The 13,902-nt window shown below is 37.3% G+C and overlaps 1 protein-coding gene across 1 annotated transcript; it reads right to left on the reverse strand.

Moving 5' to 3' along the window:
• Nucleotides 1-1,823: 1,823 nt before the first annotated feature.
• Nucleotides 1,824-13,631, reverse strand: gnaq (guanine nucleotide binding protein (G protein), q polypeptide). Its single transcript, XM_079607568.1, has 7 exons — nt 12,853-13,631; nt 11,039-11,223; nt 9,389-9,543; nt 7,037-7,165; nt 6,752-6,881; nt 4,189-4,342; nt 1,824-2,567 (listed from the first exon to the last, which is right to left on the reverse strand). The coding sequence occupies exons 1-7, from the start codon at nt 12,986-12,988 to the stop codon at nt 2,377-2,379; spliced, it is 1,080 nt and encodes a 359-aa protein (XP_079463694.1). The 5' UTR covers nt 12,989-13,631; the 3' UTR covers nt 1,824-2,376.
• Nucleotides 13,632-13,902: the final 271 nt, after the last annotated feature.

The following is a 13,902-nucleotide window of genomic DNA, read 5'->3' on the forward strand; positions in this document are numbered from 1 at the left end:
TCATTACATCACCCAAATGAAAATATGAGAAACAAAATCACGTCATCACGTTTTCTGATAGAAACAGGCAGGCTCATAAGATGCTACAAGAGTGAGCCAATAACCTGTGCTGTTTGTCACAAATACGCAGAAAAAAACTTTATTGTCATAAAGACAAAAATCTATTTTAATAAAAGAAATTATGCAAAATGCAATTTCATGGCTATAGTAAGAAATATTTGTGGCTGTTAAAGTGTTGTCTTGAAAGTTTTGTCAAAGGGGGTGCCTTATTGTCTAACTCCTGCACTACATGTTCTTCAGTTCAGATCATCTTACTGGTTTTTAAGCAGCAGAAGATGCATTTGTAAAGAAAATAATACATTCTTTGTGAAATGTAAACTTCTGCTGTGAGAACAGGCTGTATAATTAAGAGGTGTCTTGTGTCATAGCACATTTATGTAACGTTTTGGGATGGAATGAAGTACACTGTAAAAAAATATTTTCATGAAGTTATTCAACTTCGATAACTAATGTGTGAAGATAACATACTATTTTGAGTTTCTGTTTATTAAACCATTCTTCTTCATTGTATTAACTCAAATTTTTAATTACAACGAACTCAAAATTTTAAGGCAACTAACTTGCTTTTTTAAGTTAAACCAACATTTCTTTTACAGTGTATGGACAAAAACATGCTATTTAATAGCCTATGTAGTAGATCCAGTCTAGTCCAGAACTTATTAAACTGTTAAACTTATATGTACTTGATTCAGTCCAATGTCTCCTGAAATTTCCATCAGAAGCATGCATTAATCTGAGCAGAGAACAGCCATGTCTCGTTTCAGCAAGCCTATTCTGTAACCTGTTTTTAACACTCCAAATCATCAGGAGCATTTATTAACTTCTTGAACTGACAGATAGATATGGAATAAAGAGCTTGACTTTCACTTTCCACACAGATACGTTTTCATGCTTTTTGTGAAATGCTGGAAGTGTGGTTCTGCTAATGTTCTTTAAAATAAATGCCACTTGGTTTCATATTTTGTTTAATGCAATGACATCCAGGCAATTTTAAGTGGCTTAAGTGTGTATGGGGTTTTATACTTTTTGATACATTTTCAGCAAAACATTATACAGTTCTCTCTAAAATAGCAGCCTTTTATTGCAAAAAAAAAAAGTATAGAAGCAGAAAATTGTCCAGTGATAAACCCAAATTCAGCATTGTTCATATTATGCAAACCACACAATTGTCAGCTTCACTTCAAAAAAAAAAAAAGAGTTTCAGATCACAACAGCAATTTGGTCCTTTACTCTTGATTGAACACAAAACATTCATTTGTTTGACAAGCATCTAATCACATGATAGTCTTTACAAATCCGTATTGTCTTTAAAAACAACTGCACATATTGACCAAAGCTTGACTACACCACAATAACCACACTGTAAAGTCAATACAATACCAGTAAGAGCATCATTGGCTCACCGACAACACTTGTTGGGTAATTTATCATGTAAGTATGGAAGTGCTACAGAAAATCTGAATGGCACATTTGTGGTTTAAGATATAAGGATGATTGCACAGGAATCGTCTCTCTTAGCACATCGTTCAAGCTTTGTTGTGGAACACTGATGAACTTAATGGATAAGATCATGTACAGTATGTCATCATCTTTTCTGAAAAGCACAATGAGAAAATACAAAGAGCCGGTGTGGTATAAAAATAAATGATACTGGCAACTTATTGCCTGTGTTATGATTATTAGTTTGGCAATACATAAAACTACCACATTAGAGGAATTTTGGCACTTTTAATGTAAATGTTAATGTAATCTAGCTGTTGCTGTTTTGTTTAAATAAATGTGCCGTGAAAGGTAGAAAAGACCCTTATCTACTAAGCTTGCTTAACTCTTAAAAAGAAACTACCGTGTTACAAAACCAAAGTACTTTTCATTGCCTTCTAATGACCAGTTGCCTCACATAATACTTAATATGTCCAAGACGGAGAAATCTACATAACATTTATAGCAAATTGCTCAACGGGTACAACTTAAAAAGAACCTGCTACAGAATAAACCTTAAACAAGAGGAGATCATTACATCTGTAATAAAAAGTTCAATAACATACAATTTTTCATTAAAATGGAATAACAACATTCAAGTTGAATCCCGTGAAGTAGCTGCGAGGTGCAAATAAATAATGACAAAGTCGTGAGCAGCTTGTTTTACGGTTCTTAGATAGAAATAACTTGTATGTCCAATTTCAAGGAGCAGCAACGGGACAAGCGACTGCTCACACAATTAAAGCAGAATTTATTGGCTCACAGCAGGCTCTAGCGGCAGACTGATGAGTCCTTTAACCAGGCCAGAAAAATGACAAAACCGTAACTGGCCGTTGTTCAGACTAGATTGTATTCCTTCAGTGTGAGCTGCAAGATGGTGTCCTTGACAGCAGCAAACACGAATCTGATGTTTTCCGTGTCAGTGGCGCAGGTGAAATGGGAATAAATGATTTTTTCGCAGTCTGGATTCAGGTCGACAAACATCTTCAGGATGAATTCCCGTGCGGCTTGAGCATCTCTCTGGGCTCCTGAAAACAGATCTTGGTTAACTTGGTCATACTGAAAATCAGTAAGGTTTTACTTAAAATAACCTCTACCTTGGGACTATGTTCACACTATCCGTCCTAATCTGATCAATTGTGTATCCGATTGGATTGGGATTGTTTCTCGTAGTGATGGGCGCTTTTGAAACACTGCTTCATGAGGCTTCGAAACCTTAACGAATCTTTTGCTTCGGAGCATTAATCAAACTGCCAAAGTCATGTGATTTCAGTAAGTGTGCCTTTGTCATGTCATAGCGGTTTCAAAACGTTTCGAAATTTCAATGGTTAACCGGTGGGGAGGGGGGCAATGATCTTGTGGATTATGAAAGTGTCTGCGGTTTTTACCTGATCTCTGATAAATTTTACTACTATGTGTAGACATTTTAATGAGACATTAGTTTAATTAAAATGAATAATACTAGTTAAGTGTCTCTTATTGGCCTGTTTAGCTGAGTCATCCATGGAACGAACAAAAAAAGCCCTACAAATATATAAAACAACACATATTATACAGACACTTGATATTTAATCTTAATGATCAGTTCATTCCATTTGATAGATTTCACTTTCAATATAACATTTGAAATTTGTGTTATGATTAATGTTTGGCCTGAGTTGTTGTATTTACATTTTTGACCAGCAGGCGTCACCAGTGAATCATTTTGCGAAGCATTTGATTCAATCGATTCGCAGCTTTGAAAGGCTTTGTTTCTCCCATCACTAGTGTATAGTAACTGTTCAAGGCTGCGTTTCCCAAAAGCATCATAAGCCCGAGTTGTTCATAGAGACCATTGGTGGCAATTGTTCTATGATTAACTTACGATGCTTTTGGGAAATGCAGCCCTGTTCTGATTAATGTGTCCCATTGCTCTCTCTCTCTCTCTCTCTCTCTCTCTCTCTCTCTCTTCCATGGCAATGACGTTGCGTTGGTAGGACTATGCCAAAAACAACATGGGGGGGTTTGCAAAGTTGTATTACAATATGACAATGTGTAGCTGCAGCGCTGGACTACTAATGAAGAAGCGAAAGAAATGGAAGTGGCTTAATTCCATGCTGCCATCTCTGCCACGCAGTTAAAGAAGTGAAGACATCCCATTACTGGACCACAGAGATGCCTCCATTGACCATTATATTATACGGTAGTTTTCTGCGTGACCTGCACATTGACAACAACACAGCGCAACCTCCTTTCTGCAACAACGTTTGCCGTGTCTTTATGTTTTATGTGGCGTGAGAAAGTGACGTATAGGCAGAAAAGAGTAGAGCAATGGATTTCCAGATATGAGATTTGAATAGGATTTCAACCCACATATGAATGCAACTTGAAACAGATTTGTAAAAATTGGATTTCCTGTGATTTTTTTTGCCGTTCCCCCATGCTAAATATGATCGTATTTCCAATTGGATATGCACAAACATTTGCACTGACAGTCTGAACAAGGCTGTAAAATATGAGCAATAGTATTAGCAATGCTTTAGCAAGCACCACAGAAAGACTCATTAAAAGCTACATAATGGATCATAAACTTACAAAGGGTAAATAAACTGACCATTAGTTAGTTTCTCAGAAAATAGATTTAACAAAACAAAGTATTTTTAGACTTACCATCATATTCAGGAAAGTAATCTACAAGATGTGAAAACATTATTTTCTCTTCCAAAATGTCTTTCTTGTTCAGAAAGAGAATAACTGATGAATTCTGGAACCAGGGGTATGTTATTATCGTCCTAAACAATGCTTTGCTTTCCTCCATTCGATTCTGTGGGGAGAAATAACATAACAGGGCCATTTCAGTGGTTATTTTAGTCCTACTTTAGTCCAGCAATCAACATTCACTGCTTCTGAAATTTTCAGAAAAAAAAAATCATAGTACTTGCTTGAATAAGCATTGCTAGTTTGCCACCATGCCATTTAAAGTAAAGTAAAGTAAAAAAAAAAAAAACCTAGTTCAATCTCTACTGGTTACATGATCACATCATTCAACCAGAGCTCGGAGAAAGCCAAAGTCAGTTTTCATACGGTCAGTATAGGTACAAATTTGATTAAAACGTTATCATCACATACCCTTCACCATACCTAGAGATTGGCATGGTGTACTTTCCATAAGATCATCGCTCAAGGGATGATCTTATGGAATTGTGATTCATTCACAAGGAAAATGGGTGTCCTTAAAGGTTGGAGTTTTCGTCATTTTTTTAATTAAGGCATTGAGATCAATTTCCAAAAGATTATTTTTTTTATCCCTTTTTAGTCAACTTTAGCATAGGTGTGTTCACTTATTCTAGGCACTGTATTTGATAAACAATAAATGTATTTTTTTAATAGTACTTCATTTAAATATCAGAAACCTAAAACAAACATTACGTGGTTAAAACACTGAATAGTTGTGATATATGAAAAGCACTGAACACGTCCGTCTCTGGCTCAGTGGCAGCATGTTTGAATTTAGCAGTGACTCACTGAACGTTCTCATCACACCGTATGTGTCAAAGGGTTAAAATCAAATCGCGTTTCGTGGTGGAGAGATTAACTGAAAAATTACAATAGTGTAGGGTAAGGTGCATGGCAGAGGGTTTCGATGCAAATTGACCAGAGGTTCAAATTCACCTTTTGCTAAATTCCCTTTACTCCCATTTCCCATCACATATCATATCAGAAAGGCATTTAATTTCAATAAAAATTGATAAAATATATAAAAAAAGTGTAAATAAAGTGTGTTTAATAATAAAGTGTTAATCGGTTAGGATTAGCTTTATTGTCCCAATAAGTCGGCATCCATTTAATAATTGTAATAAATACAATCATTAAACGTATGTTATTATTGCATACTGTTTAATGTAACAGCAACACCGAGGTGCAAATAATATCTTCCACTATTTATAAGTATAAATATCTTCTAACTACTATTTACACTTATTGCAAGTGCAACGAAAATACTGCTATTTTTTACAGTGAAAATATATCACTATTTTCACTTAGTTTAAAGCTGCAGTCCGGCACTTTTTTGGGTTTAAAAATATCAAAAAAGACATTTTTGAAAAAAAACGTAACCAGCCAGTGTTCAAAACGATCTGCTTGCCTTACCTCGATTCAAAACGGTAAGCTTGTAATAATGATTTTAATTCCAGTGGTACTGGTGGATTTCCGCGGGAATTTCGAGCATGTCTTTGCGTCATTACGTCACTTCTGTACACATAGAGAAGGAGTCCCCGGCTAGCGTGTGTGGATGATGGAGGTGGAGGTTTAGCTTAGCACTTGGTATGGCGGATCCCGAAAGTTTAAAGCGACAATCACCAGTGACAACTGGAGATTCACCAGTTGTAAAACCCAAAGAATTAAAAAATATATATTTTTCACGTTTTGACGTGATATAAGCAATCGTTAGATTTAATCAGCATGATAGCCTACTGCAATGCTTCCCCCCACCCCCCGAATTTGGTCAGAACAAAAGTGAATGTTACTTACTTGTTCAGATGACATTTTCCGATGAAAATTATAATGTTGACACTTTCAAAAAGTATACTCTGAGATTGCTGATGACAGTAACGTTACAGTATCCACAGCGACGCGGCAGCCTCAATACATTGTGTTCATCCGCGCTGTTTAATGCCGATTTACTACCCACGCACAGTTAATAATTCCGCGAATAACTGCAATTGCAGATTTCTAACAGAGATGGCGACAAAGAGGAAAAACGACGGACTGCAGCTTTAAATAGAAGATTACTAAGAAATGCTATTATTTTCACTTAGGTGTAAATAGAATCTATTGCTATTTAAACAATTGCTATCGCTATTTGTACTTATTTTCTTTGCGATAGATGTACTTAAGTACAAATAGCGATAGCTGCTGTTTACACTGTTTAAATAGCAATAGATTATATTTACACTAAGTACAAATAGTGATAGCTGCTGTTTACACTGTGTAAATTCTACACAAAATGAAAATAGCATACTGTAAATAGCATCTATTGCCACTGCCAATAAAAAAGACATCTATGAATGTATAAAAACACTATGGATTTATTTAATATAAAAGTTAAAGATGCAAAAAAGATGACATTAGATTATGTTACTGAACCTTATATTATCATTTAAACATCTGTGCTGGAAAAAAAAAATCCATCACACAAAATAGCTTTGACTCCCTCTGCTGGTACTTCATTTACCTCATTGTCAGACTCTACCAGAACTTGGTCATATTCACTGAGTGCTACCAGGAACATGATGGAGGTGACGTTCTCAAAGCAGTGGATCCACTTCCGTCTTTCTGACCGCTGCCCCCCTACATCCACCATCCTGATGAGAAGGAGGAGTCATGAGGTTAAAAGGTCACACGCTTTAGGAGCAGTTTGGGAACATGCACGCATCTGAGCACTGGGCTGTATTTTTATATCAGTGCAGTACTAGATGAACACCTGACTAGAAGAGTTAACTGTAAAGAGAAGACTTACCTGAATATGACACTGTGTAGGTCGAAGGGGTATTCAATGATGCCTGTTGTGGGCACTCTCACCCTGAGCACATCTTGCTGGGTGGGAACGTAGGAAGGGTTGGCGATGCGATCTAGTGAATTTAGGTAACTGTAGACAAACAGCGAACATTTTACAGTTCTGAGGCATCTATGTTTTCTACCGCAATATACCGCAGAATATGTCCAAGTTGCATTTTACCTCAAACAACAACAAGTATATATTCTGGATAAAGGATTCTGCATCATTTTTTTATGAAATTGTTTGCACTGTGAAAATATTTAAGCTAATTAAGCACATTCCCCATTCTCAGTAGCGTATTTTCAAAAAATTCAATTTATTTGTAAGAACATTTAAAAAAATGAAATGTTAAAATAATACATTTTTAAAAAATATTTTCTTTTTTCACTACAGTGATAAAACTTTTTTTCTTTTTTAAACAACTGTTTGTGTAGATTGGAATATAAAACGTGCAGAACAATTTAGATGGTATTCCACAGTTACTGTCAGAAATGTTGGTTTAGCATATTAGTTACATCTGCAAAAACTCACTTTACTCACTGTTTGTCAAACTACAGCTCAGATGATAAATATTTCTCAGAGATTTCAGAGTCCCCCTGTAGTCAATAGTTTTATCCCTTAAAACTTTTAAACGTTTTTTCCTAGAAAAAAATTCAAGAAATCGACATGCCTTAAAATAGCTTGAATGTAACTTGTCTAATTTAGTCTACGGGGTTCTATAAATATATGCAACTTAGACCCGCCTCCACTCACTCGCACCAGCTCAGAGATCCACACGTTGACTTTATTATTTACAAGGTAGTTTGTGATTGTGACGTCAGAAACACCAGGGATTTCAAACCGCGTTTTTTGAGACTCTCTTTAGTTCACTGCAGTTTTAAGGAGAAAAAACTCAGCAATGGTGCTGACTTAATTTGTACATGTTTTTTCTTAAAGCATATTAAAAACATCACATAGACATATAAACAACATTAAAAGCTTGATTTTCACCACAGGGGGACTTTAAAGGTATAGCGGAGGATTTTCTTTTTCCGGGTGGGTAGCCTATACTATTGGTCCACCTAAGTGTCAATCATTCTGGTGATATGTTTACGTAAGGCCGTTCACACGCTAGCGTGAGCTAAAAGCACAGGTTGGACTTCCCACTGATGCCGCAGTCGCGAAGATTCTACTAGACAGGTAAAGTTTGTCATGCTATTTGGAGAAATCCATTTAAAATCACTGCTAGTAGGCGTTCCCTCTCGGGAGCAAATAGAGTGTTGCGCATGTGCATTTTTAAAAAAATTGGAGAGGGCGGGTCTTTTCTAAAATTAGGAAAGATCCTCCGCTATAGAGCTGGTAAGTCCCGCCCCCTCCGTAAAACCCCGCTGGACCTCAAAGTTAAAAAACCGTCAATGCAAGGGAATGGGAGAAAATAATTATTTTCTGGTCCCGTTTGAATTGTGCCATGAATGTGAACATATGTAGTCTGTGAATTTTTTATATAATCTTTCATGTTACAAGTTTGACAGTATATGGTATGATTCGTCGGCTAGCAGTTGTGGAAAAGACATAACGAGAAAGACTACATGTCGCCTATGTGACGTCACCCCATAAAGTTGACTTACCCGTGGTTTTCGCCAACCTCAACGATTTTGTCCTCTCCCTGAAAGAAGGCGGTGAAGTGCACCAAAGACACAGCCATGTCCGTGAGCTAGAGCTAGAGCCTTGTGCTAGTGGTGTTGACGTTTCAAACGCGTCGAAAGCAGCGAAGAGTTGTAGTCCACAAAGTGCTCTCACACAAAGTCTACCCGTATCAAACTTCTACCCGCTAAATTGTAGCATTCTTCACACGAAAGATTATATAAAAAATTCACAGACAACATATGTTCACATTCATGGCACAATTCGAACGGGACCAGAAAATAATTATTTTCTCCCATTCACTTGCATTGACGGTTTTTCAACTTTGAGGTCCAGCGGGGTTTTACGGAGGGGGCGGGACTTACCAGCTCTATACCTTTAAGTATCAATTTGGTAACAAATGTTGACAGTAACAGTAAAGAGCTCAGAACATTCGGTCTTGGGAGAATTTGATGAGAAATGTTTGGATGAGAGCTTTGAGTGCAGACTTTGGTGTCTAGGCAAATTTGAGCACTCATTAGAATATTGTGCCCTTTTCCTAACAAGAATACTCAGAGAAGCAGAAGATTTCATTTAAAGCCCCATTTGTTCCCCCATTTAATCTCATTGGTGTGTAGGAGAAAAAACGGAGACATTAGAGAGGTCTCTTTGTGATTCTTCTTTCCTATGGAAGGTAAAAAAACTACTCACTATTTTGTGGAATCCGAGAGCTGGTATTCTCTCCTCCGGTCATAGCACTCCTGAATTCCTGGGTCATACCATAAACTCTTGATGGCATCTACATAGGGGTTGACCAACATGAAGACCTTCTCTACATCTACTTCTCTGACAATGTTTGCATTGGCCTGTGACAATAAAAAGCATTTCAAAACAAAGCAATGCATTTAAACCAGTGATAAGAAGCTGATGCTTCAGCCAATGGGGCGCAACACTAAACGTCATGTCCTAGCCCACTTATACGTAACCTGGTTACGACTTTATTGACCCGTTTTACTTGAGACTCAAATTTGTTAAAGTACAATTTGTCTAAAGTTCTCACTTCACCTGACCCAATAAGATTGAACTTGATTGAGGCTGTGTTCCATAATATTTCATCTACGCACAATGGAAAATGGGTTTGCCTTTGGGGGGATCTACAAATGGAAAAAAGCAAGACGGCACATTTCTGCAAGGCAGTAAAATGGTATAATTAATTTCATAGCTTGGAGGGGTAATTGTGTTAAGCCTGGGCAACATGATTATCCAAAGTGATTGTATCTCTCTCAGGGTATTTGACTCAGTGTTTGACCTACTTCATGGCAAAGTTATGCGAGTGGCACCTTATCAATTTGAACTTCAGCGTGTAGTTTTATACACATAAATGTATGAATTTGGAGCAGTGGCAAGCAGCACAATTGCTCTGACACATTAAGCCATGACTCTCATGCAGGCAATGCAATTTGAGTCCAAATCGCAACATTTTCCCCAATTCACTACAATATTTTCATATCCAGGGCTTGACATTAACTTTTTTGCTCACCAGTCACTGTGGCTAGTGGTTTTCCATAGTTACTAGCCACTCAGCATTTTCACTGGCCACAATTTTGACATTAATACCAAAGGGAAAAACGGCCATATATATATGTTTAATATCATCTCATAATTTGACGACCGGTATATTAGGCTGCTGTCCCTTTAAGACCTGACTCACGGACCCATTATACTGTTTTATATAGCCAATATACTTGTCTTGTGTGCGCGCACTTTGGGTGTGAGCATAAAGGGAATGAGTTAAAATTATGCTCAATACGAGCAATCCCATGGCGAAATTCAAGCCCTGTAACGCCAACAATATTCATCCGGAGCAAATGAAATGAGTGAGTAAAGGGTTTGTGTGTAACTCGCTGTTGGAGAGATGAGAAAGCGAGAACACACAGCTGGTATTGTGTATCCTGCGGAACAGTTTCAGTATCGATATGTATTAGAAAAATCTATATTTTTGACAACACTAGATTGCACTTAATTTATTACAGATGCCTTCTTTAAAGACTACGACTGAAAAATGTATATTATATAAAATTCAACCCGCCAAAGTGGCTAGTATGAGGACTGTTTAGCTGAAATACACACTCATTTGGCGGGTTGGCAGGTGTTAATGTTAAGCCCTGGTCATATAGAAGATGGAAAAAAATGCCAATCTGTAACATTCACAGCATTATATAATGTACATTCCTTCAATATGAAAGCCTTGGCCCACCCTTTAAAAGTTTGGCCTATGACCATGCCAAGGTAACGAATGCATAACAAATCCACAGACACATCACAAAAGAAAGAGTGAATGGGTACGACAAATTATTGTACCTTATTTTGTTCGTATTTGTAAAGGATCTGGAGAGTTTCCATTGCTCGTATCATGGACTGCAAAGATGTGAAGATGTTTTGGTAGACCAGCTTGGTAAAGCTTCTCCTGTCCTCTTCTGAATAGCCTGAGCCATGAATGATTCTCATCTGTTTAATAAAGGTGCTTTTCCCACTCTCTCCAGTTCCTGAAAGTTGTAACATGTGAAAAGTAAAGTGTTAGCAGTGGAAAAAATCCAGTACATTCAACAAACTGGTTTGTTTGAATGGTTCTTTCCCATAAATGAAAGCGATACACAGATTTTCTTGAATCATCATGACAAATGTGTCCTGATGAAGTCAAGTAAAGATAAGTCACCTTCATTTATATCAGAGCTTTTTACAATTCAGATCTTTTCAAAGCAGCTTTTCAGTGACAACAGGAAATGAATGCCACAAAGATTGTTTTGGCTGTACAGCAGCTCTAGAAGAAAGTCATTGTCTACTTAAGTAAGTTTTACATTTATTTATTTCCGTTGTAAAAATCATTAGTTATTAACTTAGGGGCCATTTACACAACTGTTTTCAACTGAAAACTTAATGCGTTCTGGCTGTTCATTTACAAGACAACGGCGTTTTGGTGGCCTGAGAACGCAAACTTTGAAGTGCAAGGTTTTGAAATGGGTTTTAAAAGTGGTACCGTTAACTTTGTGTAAACTTCAAAAACGTGAATCTGTGAGAACGGTGACGGCGCGTATAGGCATGTGGGTTTGAATGTGTATATGTGCGCAGTCATGTGCTGAATTATGTGTTTGTATAGTTACATAATCAATTAAAGTATGTAAATAAGCCTGTTTTCAATAAGGTTAAAAATTGTAGCTATGTTTTGGAACATGGTAGTTTGTTTCTAGCTGGCCATTGGCTGGATGACCATTAATCATGTCCCAAACCAGCTTGGCCACTTAAAGGGTATAGTTCACAATTTATTTATTTTTGTTGTTGTTATTACTTAATTACTCACTGTCCAAAAGCTTTTCCAAACCTGTAAAAAAATATTATGGAATTCAATGGGTGCCGCAAACTCTTTGGTTACAACATTCTTTCAAATATCTTCTTTTGTGTTCAACAGAAGAAAGAACCATACAGGTTTAGAACAACATGAGGGTGAGTAAATGATGACAAAGATCTGTATCCTTTTAAGATGATAACTGGTAGATGGTCTCTTTCTGGTCCAAGAAAGCAAACTTACACCAACTAAAGACCAGGTAATGTCCAGTTTAGACAAGCTGTTAAATTGAATTTTCCAGCATAGAGAACAAAAGGACAAAAAAAATAATATTATCAATAATTGTATCACTTTCTCATTTTAGCACTTCCCTCTCAAAAGATTATTCCCATTGGAATTCAGAAATTAATCTTAAAGGACCTTTAAAATAATTTTGTTATAATAATGATGATAATAGGCCTATTGTTAATAGCCATTGTAAATGTTTTGCGAATAAAAAGGAATCGAATCAAAAGAACTATTAGCCTAGTTGGTGTATTGATTTCACATTTTGTTTACAAGCACTAAAGCACAAGTGTGTATACAATCAAATCCCACCGCACCTGCAACAGTTGTCCCACCTGTCGAGCTTATAAGATTCTAAATATATCTTTACCTTCCTCTAAAAAAAGACGTAGAGTGGTCGGAGACACTGAAGTTACGTTAGAAACGTATTTGAATGAATGCTTTTTATTTTCAGATGCCAGTTTAAAAATAAAACTATTTGCATTTGTTACGCCTTGACACATGCACGCAAGTTTGGGTAGAGTCGCACGAAAGCACCGGTCCGTACCCAGCAGGAGCAGTTTGAGCTCGCGCCGAGCGTCTTTCTTGTCACGGCGGAGCTGTCGCTCGATCTCGTCGTTGATCCGCCGCGCTTCTTTCGCCTCCTCGCTGAGGCAGCACGCCATGATGGAGTCCAGCGTCATGATTCTCCCCAAAAATTCACAATTACGAGCTTTTCAGCAATTCCATTGAAAGAACATCAGCCCCAACACAAATGCAAATCGTTCAGACGAGGCAAGAGAAAGAGTCCCTCTGTAGTGCGTTGAGGAGAGAATCCAAACCACATTCAAAATGTGTCAGTTACTGAAATCCTGAAGCGGTTTGAGCTATATCATTCACAAAAGCAACAGATCCTTTGGATTTAATAACTCCATTGCACGTTGTTTTTATATGTGGTGTTCGGTATTGAATGTCTTTCTTCAATACAGTGATAGTTCCTCTTTAGACTCTGTTAAAAGCTGTCCATGAACTTGTGGTGGGGATTATTTGCATGAATGGTGTTGCTCCCGTGTAAAAGTCTCCACACCGGGCGTGGTATCGCTGAATATGGCCGACAATTCCCTGGAATGCCGTCTCCAAACGTTGTGAACGCTACTACACTTTCGTAACACGGGCAGGATCCGCGCGTTTGAAGCGATTGTGAAATTTAGTCCATTGAATCCGTCACGCCTGTTGATTTAAAGCCCAGTTTGAATAGGCTCGATTTTGACTCCCGACTCTTCCATATGCAATAGGGATGTATGATTCGTGAATGAATCATTATTTTGAACAGACTCCTCTTATTGTTTCGAACGAACCGATTAGCACGCATTTGTGGAAAAAGTAGAACTTTGTTAGTAAACCGACCAGCGGGTGATAGTTTGTGTTTTTTAAATATGTAAATGAACAAGCACAAACGGCAATATTTAGCCTACCTTAACATTTATTTTGCTACAAAAGTAACGAGTAAAATGATCAGAGGGACTTTCTGGTTTGACTCAAATGAATCAATGTTTGAAATCGACTCAATAAAATGAACCGTCCGAACCAACCGAATCGCTAAAATGATTCGGACTTG

Source organism: Phoxinus phoxinus, assembly GCF_949152265.1.
Source record: "Phoxinus phoxinus genome assembly, chromosome: 3".
Classification (NCBI taxonomy): Eukaryota; Metazoa; Chordata; class Actinopteri; order Cypriniformes; family Leuciscidae; genus Phoxinus; species Phoxinus phoxinus.

Excerpts from the sequence above, each read along its gene's own strand:
- gnaq (XM_079607568.1), bottom strand. The coding sequence starts at position 12,988 with ATGACGCTGGACTCCATCATGGCGTGCTGCCTCAGCGAGGAGGCGAAA. Across the intron at positions 11,224-12,852 it reads GCTCAAACTGCTCCTGCTGG|GAACTGGAGAGAGTGGGAAA; the intron begins GTACGGACCGGT and ends TACAACTTTCAG. Across the intron at positions 4,343-6,751 it reads TGGTAGAGTCTGACAATGAG|AATCGAATGGAGGAAAGCAA; the intron begins GTAAATGAAGTA and ends TTCTCCCCACAG.